Genomic DNA, 13,684 nt, shown 5'->3' with positions numbered 1-13,684 from the left:
AAATCTCATTTATTACGACTCCACATCGGTTGGCTAAAAATCCAGTCAACAGTAATTAATTTTAACCATACATAATTAAAAGTATTGCAGTTTCTATTTAAAAAATATAAATGATTAATATTTAATACGTGTAATTATATTATCTAACATTACTCATATATTTTCATGTGTATGTGATAAATATGTATAAAAATAATTATATATAATTATTGAAAAACTTCTTCTTGTAATAATTATAGACAATAATTCTTATAATTATTACAATATAAGAATTAATAATGAAAAAGATTTTAGTACTTACTACTGTATAATTTTCCATATATAGGATGGAATTGACACTTAATTATTAATTGACCTCCTCTTCTTTTCTCTTGTGTTTTTTTTTTTTGAAAATTATTAACCACAATACACATTGGTGGTATGTAACTTATATAGAATAATATCTTTCAACTCATGAACAAGCACATAAACGAATGAAAAAAAAAATTAATTATTGGTGGTGAAAAAAAAATTCCAATGATTAGAAATCCAACAACTAATTAAATATATACTTATTAAAAAAAAGACAATAATAAAATTTAAATTCGACCGACAAATTACTTGAAGACAATATTTTTTTGCTATAGCTGGCGTTGTCAACTATTCGAATGAAAGTTTAAAAAAATGAGAAAGAAAGCATTACAAAACGTCACCAACTTCATCATTTGATCCCGTTCACACTTTAGATAATGGTAAAACTATATATTAATCATAATATTCCCTAATACTTTATATATAATAAATTAATAACATTATAAATACAAGATAAATATAACATAATACACCTCTCACAATCGATCAAAAATATTGGGATAAGGATTAATGAAAAATGGACAACATAAACGTCGACTTGGAGCTACACGATTTCATTGCCGACTCAAATTTCGACCAATTCATCGATTTAATTCGTGGCGAAAATGAAGACCCGCTTGTGAATTTTGGGTGTGACGATCTTATCAACGGCTCTAATAACTTCATTCACAACAACAATAACATTATTAATCATCATCATCTTCATCATCATAATCCTTTAGATAATAACAGCAATCAAGTCTTTGGTTTCAACGCTAATTCTCCAATGGTGTCGTTGGACCCCAATTCATTGTCGTTTATTAATACTACTTTGTTAGTACCGGAATATAATATTGATGGGGATATCATGAATAATAATATGGATATGATGATTGAAAATAATAATGGTGATGAGGATGATGATGACGACGATGATTCCTCGGGAACGACGACAACAACGACGACAACGCCAAATGCATCGTCGAAAAGGCCAAAGGTTGATCGGTCGAGAACTTTGATCTCTGAGCGGAGGAGACGAGGTAGGATGAAAGAAAAGCTCTATGCTCTACGCTCCTTGGTTCCTAACATTACTAAGGTACATATTATTAAATCAATGTAAATGCTAACACATTTAAATTAGGAAATTACACCAATTATTTTTTTTAGCATAGATAACTATATAAGTAGACTACAACCGATTTTAATTTTATAAATAAACATAATTAGTATTTTGTCTTGAATTTTTTTATATTATTATTAATAATATATCTCTTAAAATATAACTTTTACATAGTGAAGTACTTAGTAAAATAGTAAATAATAATTAATTCATTGATGTAACTTTTTCATCTTTTAATTATATAAATAGTGTAGGATTTGAATGTCTCACAATTATTATTCAAATAATTTCAAGGAGCATCACATTACTTTTAAAAGTTTAATCATTAAGTATAAAGTATTGTGTATACCACAATTATTACTTATATATACTCACATACCTTACTATCTTACTACTAAGTATCACTCTCAAAATATATGAGAAGTACATATAGTACTTTGGATTTACTAGCATCTATTACTTGTTGGGCCTAAAATAGTGTTATTGATTTCCTTGGATTATGCAATTATTATTTATGCTTTATTAATTATTATACAATACACATATTCTTCATTCAACAATTGAGAGTGTGCAGAAATGAGTATAACTATGTGTGGGGCTTTTCTTTCTTTCTATTTTGAAATATTAATAGTCTTAATTATATTACATATGTTTTACAATAATAATTTACCCAAGCAAACAGATATTTTAAAATGCCTCTTTTTGCACCTGCACATATTATTAACTACATTCAATCTGTTTTTTTTTTTCAAAAAAGAATGTATTATTAAAAATGAAACTTGTCCATTTATTGATTGTGCAACTAATTAATAATATATTTGGATGATAACTAGTTTCTTTTGTAACAAATATATAATATAAAATAAATGTTTATATATCATAATGCAGATGGATAAGGCGTCCATAGTTGGAGATGCAGTACTTTACGTACAGGACCTGCAAACTCAGTCGAAGAAGCTAAAAGCTGAGATTGCCAGTCTTGAAGCTTCCTTAGAAGAAGTAGAAAGATATCAAACAGGGTCAACAACACACAAATCAAACACCAATATCAAAGATGTCAAAACTAACAATTCTCTTGCCAAAATGAAGATCATAACTCAGGTATACTTTATACATGACTACATATAGTTTATCAACATTGCAAAACGACCCATAATTCTGAATTGCATATATTGATCTTACACATATGTTATAACTATATAAATGATGATGTGGTGTACTTGGGCATTGCAGATGGACATGTTTCAAGTTGAAGAGAAAGGATTCTATGTGAAAGTAGTGTGCAATAAGGGAGAAAAGGCAGCTATATCACTTTACAAAGCTCTTGAATCCCTTACAAACTTCAATATTAAGAGCTCCAACTTGGCCACTGTTTCTGATACTTTTGTACTCACATTTACTTTGAACGTACGTACCTAATTAATCATCTAAGTAATCAATTTATTATTTCAATATGTATAGTTAATGAATTAATATACAATTTCATATGTTGGCCTGAAACAGGTACTTATTAATAAAGAATGTCATGATCAACGGGAACCCATGAATTTGCCAAATTTGAAGCTTTGGGTTACAGGAGCTTTTATTAACCAAGGATTTGAACTCAACACAGCCACACCCTTCTAAATCAGCTACATACACATCTGCTTTTTATTTATATAAATAAATAAAATTTCTATATACATAACGCTCATCAATCATCTCTCTATTACTTATCTAACATTATGTCCCTTCTTTTCCGGTATGACATGATTATGAATAAATAATAGGAAAATTATTTTATATATTAAATCTTTTAACTTTTTTTTTTTTTTCAAATTTACGGTTTGGGTTGTGCGGGTGGTTTCTTCAGTGGTTTCTACGTGGCTTGCTATGTAGATTTTGATTGCGATTTAGGTTGCTCCGTTAATTTTTATGGGATTGTTATGTAAATTTTCGTAAAAATACATAAAAAAAACTATTTTAAAGTTCAAAAATAAAAAAAAACCCTAAATAATATTGCAATCAAAAATTAAAGTAACAAACATTTCTAAATACATTATACTAAATTTTTTTATAGCCAAAATATTTTGTGTCTCTTATATATCACCAAAGTCATCTATAAATGAATTTGTACATTAAATTTTTCAGTGATTTCCCAATGCACCCTAACAAACAATTATTTAAATATTCATTTTCTATAATTTATCGACATGTCATATTTTTAATTAGTAAATGAATCTATTAAAAAAGAGGATTAGTGGACTTACGAAAATAGTGTGCTTAATTATTACTGTTATTTTTTCAAGTTAGGAGAATTATCGACATCAAATTTAAATTTTTGGAAACTTATAATGTAACTTTTCCTATTAATTAATAATAGCTCTCCATATTATATATGCCTACACATTCCATACATGGGCTTTGTTTCTATCTATACTCATGTCCAATTCCATGTCCTCATTCAATATTTTGAGCTCCTCATTCAATATTAATAACATTATAAATACAAGATGGATATAACATAACACACCTCTCACAATCGATCAAAAATATTGGGATAAGGATTAATGAAAAATGGACAACATAAACATCGACTTGGAGCTACACGATTTCATTGCCGACTCAAATTTCGACCAATTCATCGATTTAATTCGTGGCGAAAATGAAGACCCGCTTGTGAATTTTGGGTGTGACGATCTTATCAACGGCTCTAATAACTTCATTCACAACAACAATAACATTATTAATCATCATCATCTTCATCATCATAATCCTTTAGATAATAACAACAATCAAGTCTTTGGTTTCAACGCTAATTCTCCAATGGTGTCGTTGGACCCCAATTCATTGTCGTTTGTTAATACTACTTTGTTAGTACCGGAATATAATATTGATGGGGATATCATGAATAATAATATGGATATGATGATTGAAAATAATAATGGTGATGAGGATGATGATGACGACGATGATTCCTCGGGAACAACGACAACAACGACGACAACGCCGAATGCGTCGTCGAAAAGGCCAAAGGTTGATCGGTCGAGAACTTTGATCTCTGAGCGAAGGAGACGAGGTAGGATGAAAGAAAAGCTCTATGCTCTACGCTCCTTGGTTCCTAACATTACTAAGGTACATATTATTAAATCAATGTAAATGTAACACATTTAAATTAGGAAATTACACCAATTATTTTTTTTAGCATAGATAACTATATAAGTAGACTACAACCGATTTTAATTTTATAAATAAACATAATTAGTATTTTGTCTTGAACTTTTTTATATTATTATTAATAATATCTCTTAAAATATAACTTTTACATAGTGAAGTACTTAGTAAAATAGTAAATAATAATTAATTAATTGATGTAACTTTTTCATCTTTTAATTATATAAATAGTGTAGGATTTGAATGTCTCACAATTATTATTCAAATAATGTCAAGGAGCATCACATTACTTTTAAAAGTTTAATCATTAAGTATAAAGTATTGTGTATACCACAATTATTACTTATATATACTCACATACCTTACTATCTTACTACTAAGTATCACTCAAAATATATGAGAAGTACATATAGTACTTTGGATTTACTAGCATCTATTACTTGTTGGGCCTAAAATAGTGTAATTGAATTCCTTGGATTATGCAATTATTTATGCTTTATTAATTATTATACAATACACATATTCTTCATTCAACTTGAAAGTGTGCAGAAATGAGTATAACTATGTGTGGGGCTTTTCTTTCTTTCTATTTTAAAATATTATTTCTCTTAATTATATTACATATGTTTTACAATAATAATTTACCCAAGCAAACAGATATTTTAAAATGCCTCTTTTTGCACCTGCACATATTATTAACTACATTCAATCTTTTTTTTTATTTCAAAAAAGAATGTATTATTAAAAAGGGTAAATAGTGGCATAAGTACCCAAAAGTTTGTAAACGGCATAAATTCAATGATTTTTTTAGTGGCATAAGTACCCAATGTTTATAAAACTGTAATTTTCTTTTAGTTTCATTATTGTCTTAAACAGGACACATATAAGACCCAAATTTTAGATTATTTGGTCTGGACGAAAAATATGTAGTATCAGTTACTTCCAAATCTTTTTTTAATAAATTTAAAACGGAGTCTGTACTAACGAAAATAGAGAAAAATTACAGTTTTATAAACATTTGGTACTTATGACACTCAAAAAAATCATTGAGTTTATGTCGCTTATAAATTCAAAACTTTGAGTACTTATGCCACTATTTACCTTATTAAAAATGAAACTTGTCCATTTATTGATTGTGCAACTAATTAATAATATATTTGGATGACAAATATTTTGTTATTATCTCTATACGATGTATATATAGCTGATAACTAGTTTCTTTTTGTTTTAAACAAAACCATCATGTAGAGAATACTGAATAGAGTAGAGTACACTCTATATGAATAAATATATAATATAAAATAAATGTTTATATATTAATGCAGATGGATAAGGCGTCCATAGTTGGAGATGCAGTACTTTACGTACAGGACCTGCAAACTCAGTCGAAGAAGCTAAAAGCTGAGATTGCCAGTCTTGAAGCTTCCTTAGAAGAAGTAGAAAGATATCAAACAGGGTCAACAACAAACAAATCAAACACCATTAAAGATGTCAAAACTAACAATTCTCTTGCCAAAATGAAGATCATAACTCAGGTATACTTTATACATGACTACATATAGTTTATCAACATTGCAAAACGACCCATAATTCTGAATTGCATATATTGATCTTAGACATATGTTATAACTATATTGAATGAAAACAGAGAACAATGGAAAATGGAGAGAAACAGAGTGAGAGATGGAAATGAATTTGTGCTGCTCAACTAAATCAGTTGGCTGAGAAACTTTATTTATAGAGTTCTTATTACACAGAGGAAATACAATCAGTTAGTAACTGTATTAACAGACTTGAGTTTGTTAGTTGAGAGTCGGTTGTAACAGACTCTTGACAGCTATCTTGATCAGGTTGTTGATCTGGTTGTTTGTTTTCTATAGTTCCAATATCCCCCCTCAAGTGACACGGTGAGATAGCAAGTGTCAACTTGTTCCTTAGAAAAGCAAATGAAGATATGGGCAAAGCCTCAGTGAAAATATCAGCAACCTGATGAATGGTATCAACATATCGAACATCAAGCTGTTTGGACAGAACTCTATCACGCACAAAATGCAAATCTATTTCTATGTGTTTCGTTTTGGCATGAAACACGGGATTTGAAGCTAGAGAACCAGCACCGAGATTGTCACACCATAAAATAGGACATGTTGAAAGAGGTATGCCGAGTTCAGATAACAAGGATTGAATCCAAATCACTTCTGAAGTGGCAAGAGCAAGAGCCCTGTATTCGGATTCAGTGCTGGACCTTGCAACAACTTGTTGCTTTTTTGAACACCAGCTCAAGAGATTGTTGCCTAAGAAGATGCTGTAGCCAGATGTTGATTTTCGATCATCAAGACAGCCTGCCCAATCCGAGTCCGTGTATCCTTGGATTTGTAGAGTCTGAACTGGTGTGAAAGTGAGCCCCAGGTGAGTTGTACCAACTAAATATCTGAGAACACGTTTGATGGCCCCCCAGTGTTCTGTTGTAGGACTTTGCATGTATTGGCTTAACCGGTTTACTGCAAAGGTTATATCTGGGCGTGTATGGCACAGGTATTGTAAAGCCCCTATAATGCTTCTGTATTCGGTAGGATGGGGCAGGGGAGTGCCTGAATTCTGAGACAGCTTGGAAGTTGGACACATTGGTGTGGATTGGGGCTTGGCATCAATCATGTTGGTGCGAATTAGAAGGTCCCTGGTGTACTTGTGTTGACTGAGATGTATGGTAGTGTTGTCTCTGATAACCTCAAAACCAAGGAAAAAACTAACGGGTCCAAGCTGTTTTAAGGAAAACTGATGTTCAAGAGCAGTAATAACCTGGTGAATCTTGTGTGAATCAGAACCAGTGATAAGTATATCGTCGACATACACCAGGAGCAATAACAGAGAGTTGTTGGTGTTGATGTAGAAGAGACTAGTATCTGATTTTGAGTTGGTAAATCCCCACTGAATTAAGGCTGTTTTAAGAGTGTCAAACCATGCACGGGGTGCTTGCTTGAGGCCATATATGGCCTTATTAAGCTTGCAAACGTGATCTGGATATTGTGGATCAATGAAACCAGGAGGTTGTGCCATGAAAACTGTTTCTTGGAGCTGTCCATGTAAAAAAGCATTGTTGATATCGATTTGTTGGATATCCCAGTTATGAGTTGCTGCAAGAGAAAACATGAGCCGAATAGTACAAGGTTTAATAACTGGGCTATAGGTTTCAAAAAAATCGATACCGGGTGTTTGTTGAAAGCCTTTTGCGACCAAACGAGCTTTATGTTTGTCAACACTGCCATCCTTGTTAAATTTAACTCGGTAAACCCATTTACAACTTACAATGGGAGTGTCAGGAGGTTTGGGAACAAGAAACCAAGTCTTGTTTCTTTTTAAGGCAACCATTTCAACTTTCATTGCAGGATTCCAAACAGGACTAGCCATTGCTGCTTTAATAGTGGTTGGCTCGGGCTCATAGGAGGTTGTATGGTAGACTTTGGGTTTAAAGATCCCCACTTTGGATCTGGTAACCATTGAATGACTGTTTCTGGTAGTTGTTATGGGTGGAGCAGATGTAGGAATATGGGAAATAGGATCGGGTGTAGGAGAAGAATTTGTGGGAGGTTCAGTGTGAGTGTTTGAAGTAGCAGATTGAGAAAAATGGGTTGGCTGTGTGTTGGAATTGTTGAAGACAGCAGGATGTGGGGAAGGAGTTGCAGATGGTGGAGAAGGGGCAGAAAATTGGGGAATTTTAAAGGCATTGCTGTCAAAAATGACAGGTGCATTACTTGGTGTGGAAGTTGAAGGTGAAAAAAGAGTGTTGTAAGGAAATTCACTTTCATTGAAGGTGACACTCCTTGCAACATATATCCTTCCACTTGGGTGAAGGCACCTGTAGCCTTTGGAGGATAAACAATAGCCCAAAAAGAGACATTTGGAGGATCGAAAAGAGACTTTATGGTTTTGATAAGGTCTGAGAAGTGGGAAACAAGAACAGCCAAACACTTTTAACATATTGTAATCGGGTTCATGATGAAATAATTTGGTGTAGGGAGTTTCATAGTTGATGTTTGGGGCAGGGAGCCTATTTATTAAATAGGCAGCAGATGTGAAGGCTTCCCACCAGAAGTGAAGTGGCATTTCAGCTTGGGCAAGAAGTGTGAGACCAACATCGACCACATGTCGATGTTTTCTCTCAACTCTCCCTTGCTGCTGGTGGGTATGGGGGCATGAATTGCGTTTGACAATGCCAAGCTTTGCAAACAGATTGTAGAGGGGTTGGTATTCTTTCCCTAAATCCAATTGGACACTCTTTATTTTTTGTTGAAAGAAACGTTCAACATAGGCATTAAATTGTAAAAAAATAGATGCAGCTTCAGTTTTGGATTTCATGGGAAAGAGCCATGTGAATCTAGTAAAATCATCTACAAAGCTAATGTAGTATTTGTAACCATCATTAGATGGGTAAAATGAAGGGCCCCAAACATCAGAGAATATTAATTGGAAAGGCATTGTAGTTTTATTGGATGTTTGCTTGAAAGAAAACTGATGTAGTTTGCCTATTTGACAGGCATTACAGAAATCAGTAGTGGTACATTTGGTATTTGGTGATATTCTAGACAAGACTTTGGTTAGAACATTCTTGGATGGATGTCCTAACCGACAATGCCAAATTGGGACAGTTTTGGACTTATCAAAAACAGGATTACAAGTAGTAGTGTAATTGAAAACATGAGGATTGGATGACACTGTGGTTGCTGAATTGTTGCAGGATTGCTTGGACTGTGAGGGAGGTACTTGGAGTTGGTAGAGGCCATCACGGACAGTTCCCCGAAGAAGAACTTCCTTGGTGATCTTGTCCTTAATAAGGCAAGAAACAGAATCAAATTCAATGGTTATATTATTGTGTGAGGTAAATTGAGAAATACTGAGTAAATTCTTTGTAAAAGTGGGAACATGTAAGATGTCTTTTAGTACTAGAGGTTTATTACTTGAACATGTGGGAATGACAGATTTACCAATATGATTAATGGGAAGGGTAGAGCCATTACCAACCACTACTTGAGCTTTGCCTTTGTAATCTGCAGAATGAGACAGGTTGTCTGGGGTGTTGGTGATGTGGTGCGTGGCACCTGTGTCGAGATACCAAGCTCCAGACAGATCAGTGGTATTGGGAAGTTCTGAGAGATTGGCCTGTGGGTTGATATTGGGAGGGATTGAAGATGATGAAGCATCTTGATTTGGGGGAGGGCCTGTGAAGGTAATGTCGAATCTGTGGTAGCATTTGAGTCCTGTGTGACCGGCTCTGCCACACAACTGACATATAGGGCGATTTCCCCTACCACCTCTGTTGCCTCGGCCACCTCTGAAACCGCGATAACCACGGCCTGAGTTTCCTTGGTAGCCACCTCTGGTATTGGTTGTGTTGGTCAGATTCGCTTGTACATTTGTGAGAGAATCAGTTGTCAATTGATTGATTCGCATTTCTTGACTGTGGAGCATGAACTGCACTTCTTGCAGGGTTGGGTTGTCGGATCGAGAAGTGAGATTAACAACCACGGCTTCATACTCAGAACCAAGGCCACCGAGAATATAAAGAATCAAGTCATCATTTGAGATTGGTTGACCAGCTGCATCAAGAGCATCTGCATATTGTTTCATCTTGAGGAAGTATTCATCAATTGAAAGAGAGCCTTTCTTTGTGGATTGCAATAATCCACGGATTTGAAGTAATCTGGCTCTTGATCTGGTGGCAAAAAGTTGAGTGAAGATTGTCCAGATCTCAGCAGACGTTTCACAGTTGATTACATAACCAAGCATTGGTTCAGTTATAGAGTTCATTAGCCAGTGCATGATGAATTGATCAAACCGAATCCATTGTTGAAAAGCAGGGTTAGGAGCATTACCTGCAAGAAGTTGTGGAGGTCTGGGAATCGTGCCAAGAAGATAGCCATCAAGGTTGTAAGCACGAACGGCAGCAAGAACTAGAGATCTCCACAGGGTGAAATTTGATCGATCAAGTCGGAGATTGAGTGGAAGCAGGTTGTTGTTCGGTAAAATCGCTTCAGGAGCTTGAGGTGGAGCAGCTTCTTGAACTGGATTGATATTTTCTGGAGCTTGTGGTCGATTCGAAGCCATAGCTCTGATACCATGAATGAAAACAGAGAACAATGGAAAATGGAGAGAAACAGAGTGAGAGATGGAAATGAATTTGTGCTGCTCAACTAAATCAGTTGGCTGAGAAACTTTATTTATAGAGTTCTTATTACACAGAGGAAATACAATCAGTTAGTAACTGTATTAACAGACTTGAGTTTGTTAGTTGAGAGTCGGTTGTAACAGACTCTTGACAGCTATCTTGATCAGGTTGTTGATCTGGTTGTTTGTTTTCTATAGTTCCAATATATATAAATGATGATGTGGTGTACTTGGGCATTGCAGATGGACATGTTTCAAGTTGAAGAGAAAGGATTCTATGTGAAAGTAGTGTGCAATAAGGGAGAAAAGGCAGCTATATCACTTTACAAAGCTCTTGAATCCCTTACAAACTTCAATATTAAGAGCTCCAACTTGGCCACTGTTTCTGATACTTTTGTACTCACATTTACTTTGAACGTACGTACCTAATTAATCGTCTAAATAATCAATTTATTATTTCAATATGTATAGTTAATGAATTAATATACAATTTCATATGTTGGCCTGAAACAGGTACTTATTAATAAAGAATGTCATGATCAGCGGGAACCCATGAATTTGCCAAATTTGAAGCTTTGGGTTACAGGAGCTTTTATTAACCAAGGATTTGAACTCAACACAGCCACACCCTTCTAAATCAGCTACATACACATCTGCTTTTTATTTATATAAATAAATAAAATTTCTATATATATAACGCTCATCAATCATCTCTCTATTACTTATCTAACACTGTGTCCCTTCTTTTCCGGTATGACATGATTATGAATAAATAATAGGAAAATTATTTTATATATTATCTTTTAACTTTTTTTTTTCAAATTTACGGTTTGGGTTGTGCGGGTGATTTCTTCAGTGGTTTCTACGTGGCTTGCTATGTAGATTTTGATTGCGATTTAGGTTGCTCCGTTAATTTTTATGGGATTTTTATGTAAATTTTCGTAAAAATACATAAAAAAAACTATTTTAAAGTTCAAAAATAAAAAAAAAAAAACCCTAAATAATATTGCAATCAAAAATTAAAGTAACAAACATTTCTAAATACATTATACTAAATTTTTTTATAGCCAAAATATTTTGTGTCTCTTATATATCACCAAAGTCATCTATAAATGAATTTGTACATTAAATTTTTCAGTGATTTCCCAATGCACCCTAACAAACAATTATTTAAATATTCATTTTCTATAATTTATCGACATGTCATATTTTTAATTAGTAAATGAATTTATTAAAAAAGAAGATTAGTGGACTTACGAAAATAGTGTGTTTGATTATTACTGTTATTTTTTCAAGTTGGAGAATTATCGACATCAAATTTAAATTTTTGGAAACTTATAATGTAACTTTTCCTATGAATTAATAATAGCTCTCTATATTATATATGCCTACACATTCCATACATGGGCTTTGTTTCTATCTATACTCATGTCCAATTCCATGTCCTCATTCAATATTTTGAGCTCCTCTAAGGATTTGGTTCGAACAAATTCACTTCTCCCAAGAATTTTAAATGACATGTCATTTCTTCAATCTCCTAGCAAGCACATCTGAAGCCAATTGGGGGCATTGGACCAAAAAATCTAGTTGATCTTTTATTATATGAAAAAAAATTATAGTTTTTTTTCTTTTATATATGTAGTGGTAAAAATTTAAATGTAGTATTTTGAAAATATAATTAGAGGTTTTTTTTTTTAATAAAATATCAAATGGAGTATTTTAAAAAATAAATTAGATCTTTTTTTAAAAAAAAATAGTTGTTATCCCAAAAACTACCCTGATGACGTGGCATGATGCTATATGACACGTGTTAAGCATAGTTTAGTAATGGGTGCATGAAAGATAAATAAATAGTCTACTCAAAAATAGGTAACACAAATTATACACATACATTACCCATTCGACATCGTATGAGTAACATTCGGAACATGTCGTATGCCTTTTCGGGAAGCCAAAAAGATATTACGCAAAAGAATATCCAGACGGGAACAAGCTCCCCGTATGGATCTTCTAGATGGATAGAATAATATGCTTTCTAGAAGTACATTTTGGACTTCGACGGATACCCACTTATAGTTCCATTCAGATCACTTCAGAGCAGTTAAGTTTGAACCTTCATATTTACCATCCGACCAGGCCTCGAGCCTTGCACTACTCCAAGTAGATTAGGCATGTCGAACAAGTGTCACTTTTTAAATATTAACATACACTGAGTAAATATCTTCAGATATACTTTCCTCAAATATCTCCACGATTATAGTTTATTTAGAATCCCTATTTTCGTGGGATATGATTATCAAACTGAGAAATTCGTGAGACTTTATGTATAAATTCCTTTTCCAAAGATTCTCTCTCTTTATTTTTTTAAAAAATATATATTTAATATTTTGTAATTAAATAAAAAAATGCTAGAACCACTTCCCTATAAATAGTGAGCCCTATTCACTAAAAGAGGGAAGGCTTCTTCTGCCTCAGGCACTAAGAATAAAGAGAGAAATACTTAGAAATATTTGTAAGCTTTCGAGAAAGATCAATAAATTTACTTGCTTCTTTTCTCACAAGTAATACAACAAAAAGGGAGCAGCCTATTACCGCTGAAAGGGGTCGAACCTCTATAAATTTAGTGTGTCATTTTCTTTACAAATGATCATTATTATCATTATTACAATCATTCCTATCACTTTAATTGACTTAGTATCGTTAGGTAAAAGCGAGATCAACATTTTGGTACTTTCATTAGGAGTCTAAAATACCTTCTTGCTCTCCTCAATTTTTGATTCTCAATCCATTGGTGAATCAACATACAATGGTTCAAACAAGAAGAGTTGAATCCACTAATCCACAAGGTCTGATGGTTATTGGTCCCAATGTTCAGGTTTCTCTGAACACATAGAATCTTAATCCTATTGCACGGCTTTT

The 13,684-nt window shown here is 33.1% G+C and overlaps 2 protein-coding genes across 2 annotated transcripts; both read left to right on the top strand.

Moving 5' to 3' along the window:
* The first annotated feature begins 810 nt into the window (after positions 1 to 810).
* Positions 811 to 3,353, top strand: LOC115720609 (transcription factor FER-LIKE IRON DEFICIENCY-INDUCED TRANSCRIPTION FACTOR). Its single transcript, XM_030649764.2, has 4 exons — positions 811 to 1,426; positions 2,339 to 2,551; positions 2,684 to 2,857; positions 2,954 to 3,353. Exons 1-4 carry the CDS (start codon positions 869 to 871, stop codon positions 3,074 to 3,076), a joined length of 1,068 nt encoding a protein of 355 aa, XP_030505624.2. The 5' UTR covers positions 811 to 868; the 3' UTR covers positions 3,077 to 3,353.
* A 599-nt stretch (positions 3,354 to 3,952) lies between these two features.
* Positions 3,953 to 11,524, top strand: LOC133034698 (transcription factor FER-LIKE IRON DEFICIENCY-INDUCED TRANSCRIPTION FACTOR-like). Its single transcript, XM_061110018.1, has 4 exons — positions 3,953 to 4,564; positions 5,929 to 6,138; positions 11,009 to 11,182; positions 11,279 to 11,524. The coding sequence occupies exons 1-4, from the start codon at positions 4,007 to 4,009 to the stop codon at positions 11,399 to 11,401; spliced, it is 1,065 nt and encodes a 354-aa protein (XP_060966001.1). The 5' UTR covers positions 3,953 to 4,006; the 3' UTR covers positions 11,402 to 11,524.
* The last annotated feature ends 2,160 nt before the right edge of the window (positions 11,525 to 13,684 follow it).

The sequence above is a fragment of the Cannabis sativa genome, chromosome 2, assembly GCF_029168945.1.
Source record: "Cannabis sativa cultivar Pink pepper isolate KNU-18-1 chromosome 2, ASM2916894v1, whole genome shotgun sequence".
NCBI lineage: Eukaryota > Viridiplantae > Streptophyta > Magnoliopsida > Rosales > Cannabaceae > Cannabis > Cannabis sativa.
Note: the sequence above shows the minus strand (reverse complement) of the source record. Positions and strands in the feature narration are given on the sequence as shown.

Excerpts from the sequence above, each read along its gene's own strand:
- LOC115720609 (XM_030649764.2), top strand. The coding sequence starts at position 869 with ATGGACAACATAAACGTCGACTTGGAGCTACACGATTTCATTGCCGAC. Across the intron at positions 1,427-2,338 it reads TGGTTCCTAACATTACTAAG|ATGGATAAGGCGTCCATAGT; the intron begins GTACATATTATT and ends ATCATAATGCAG. Across the intron at positions 2,552-2,683 it reads AAATGAAGATCATAACTCAG|ATGGACATGTTTCAAGTTGA; the intron begins GTATACTTTATA and ends TGGGCATTGCAG.
- LOC133034698 (XM_061110018.1), top strand. The coding sequence starts at position 4,007 with ATGGACAACATAAACATCGACTTGGAGCTACACGATTTCATTGCCGAC. Across the intron at positions 4,565-5,928 it reads TGGTTCCTAACATTACTAAG|ATGGATAAGGCGTCCATAGT; the intron begins GTACATATTATT and ends ATATTAATGCAG. Across the intron at positions 6,139-11,008 it reads AAATGAAGATCATAACTCAG|ATGGACATGTTTCAAGTTGA; the intron begins GTATACTTTATA and ends TGGGCATTGCAG.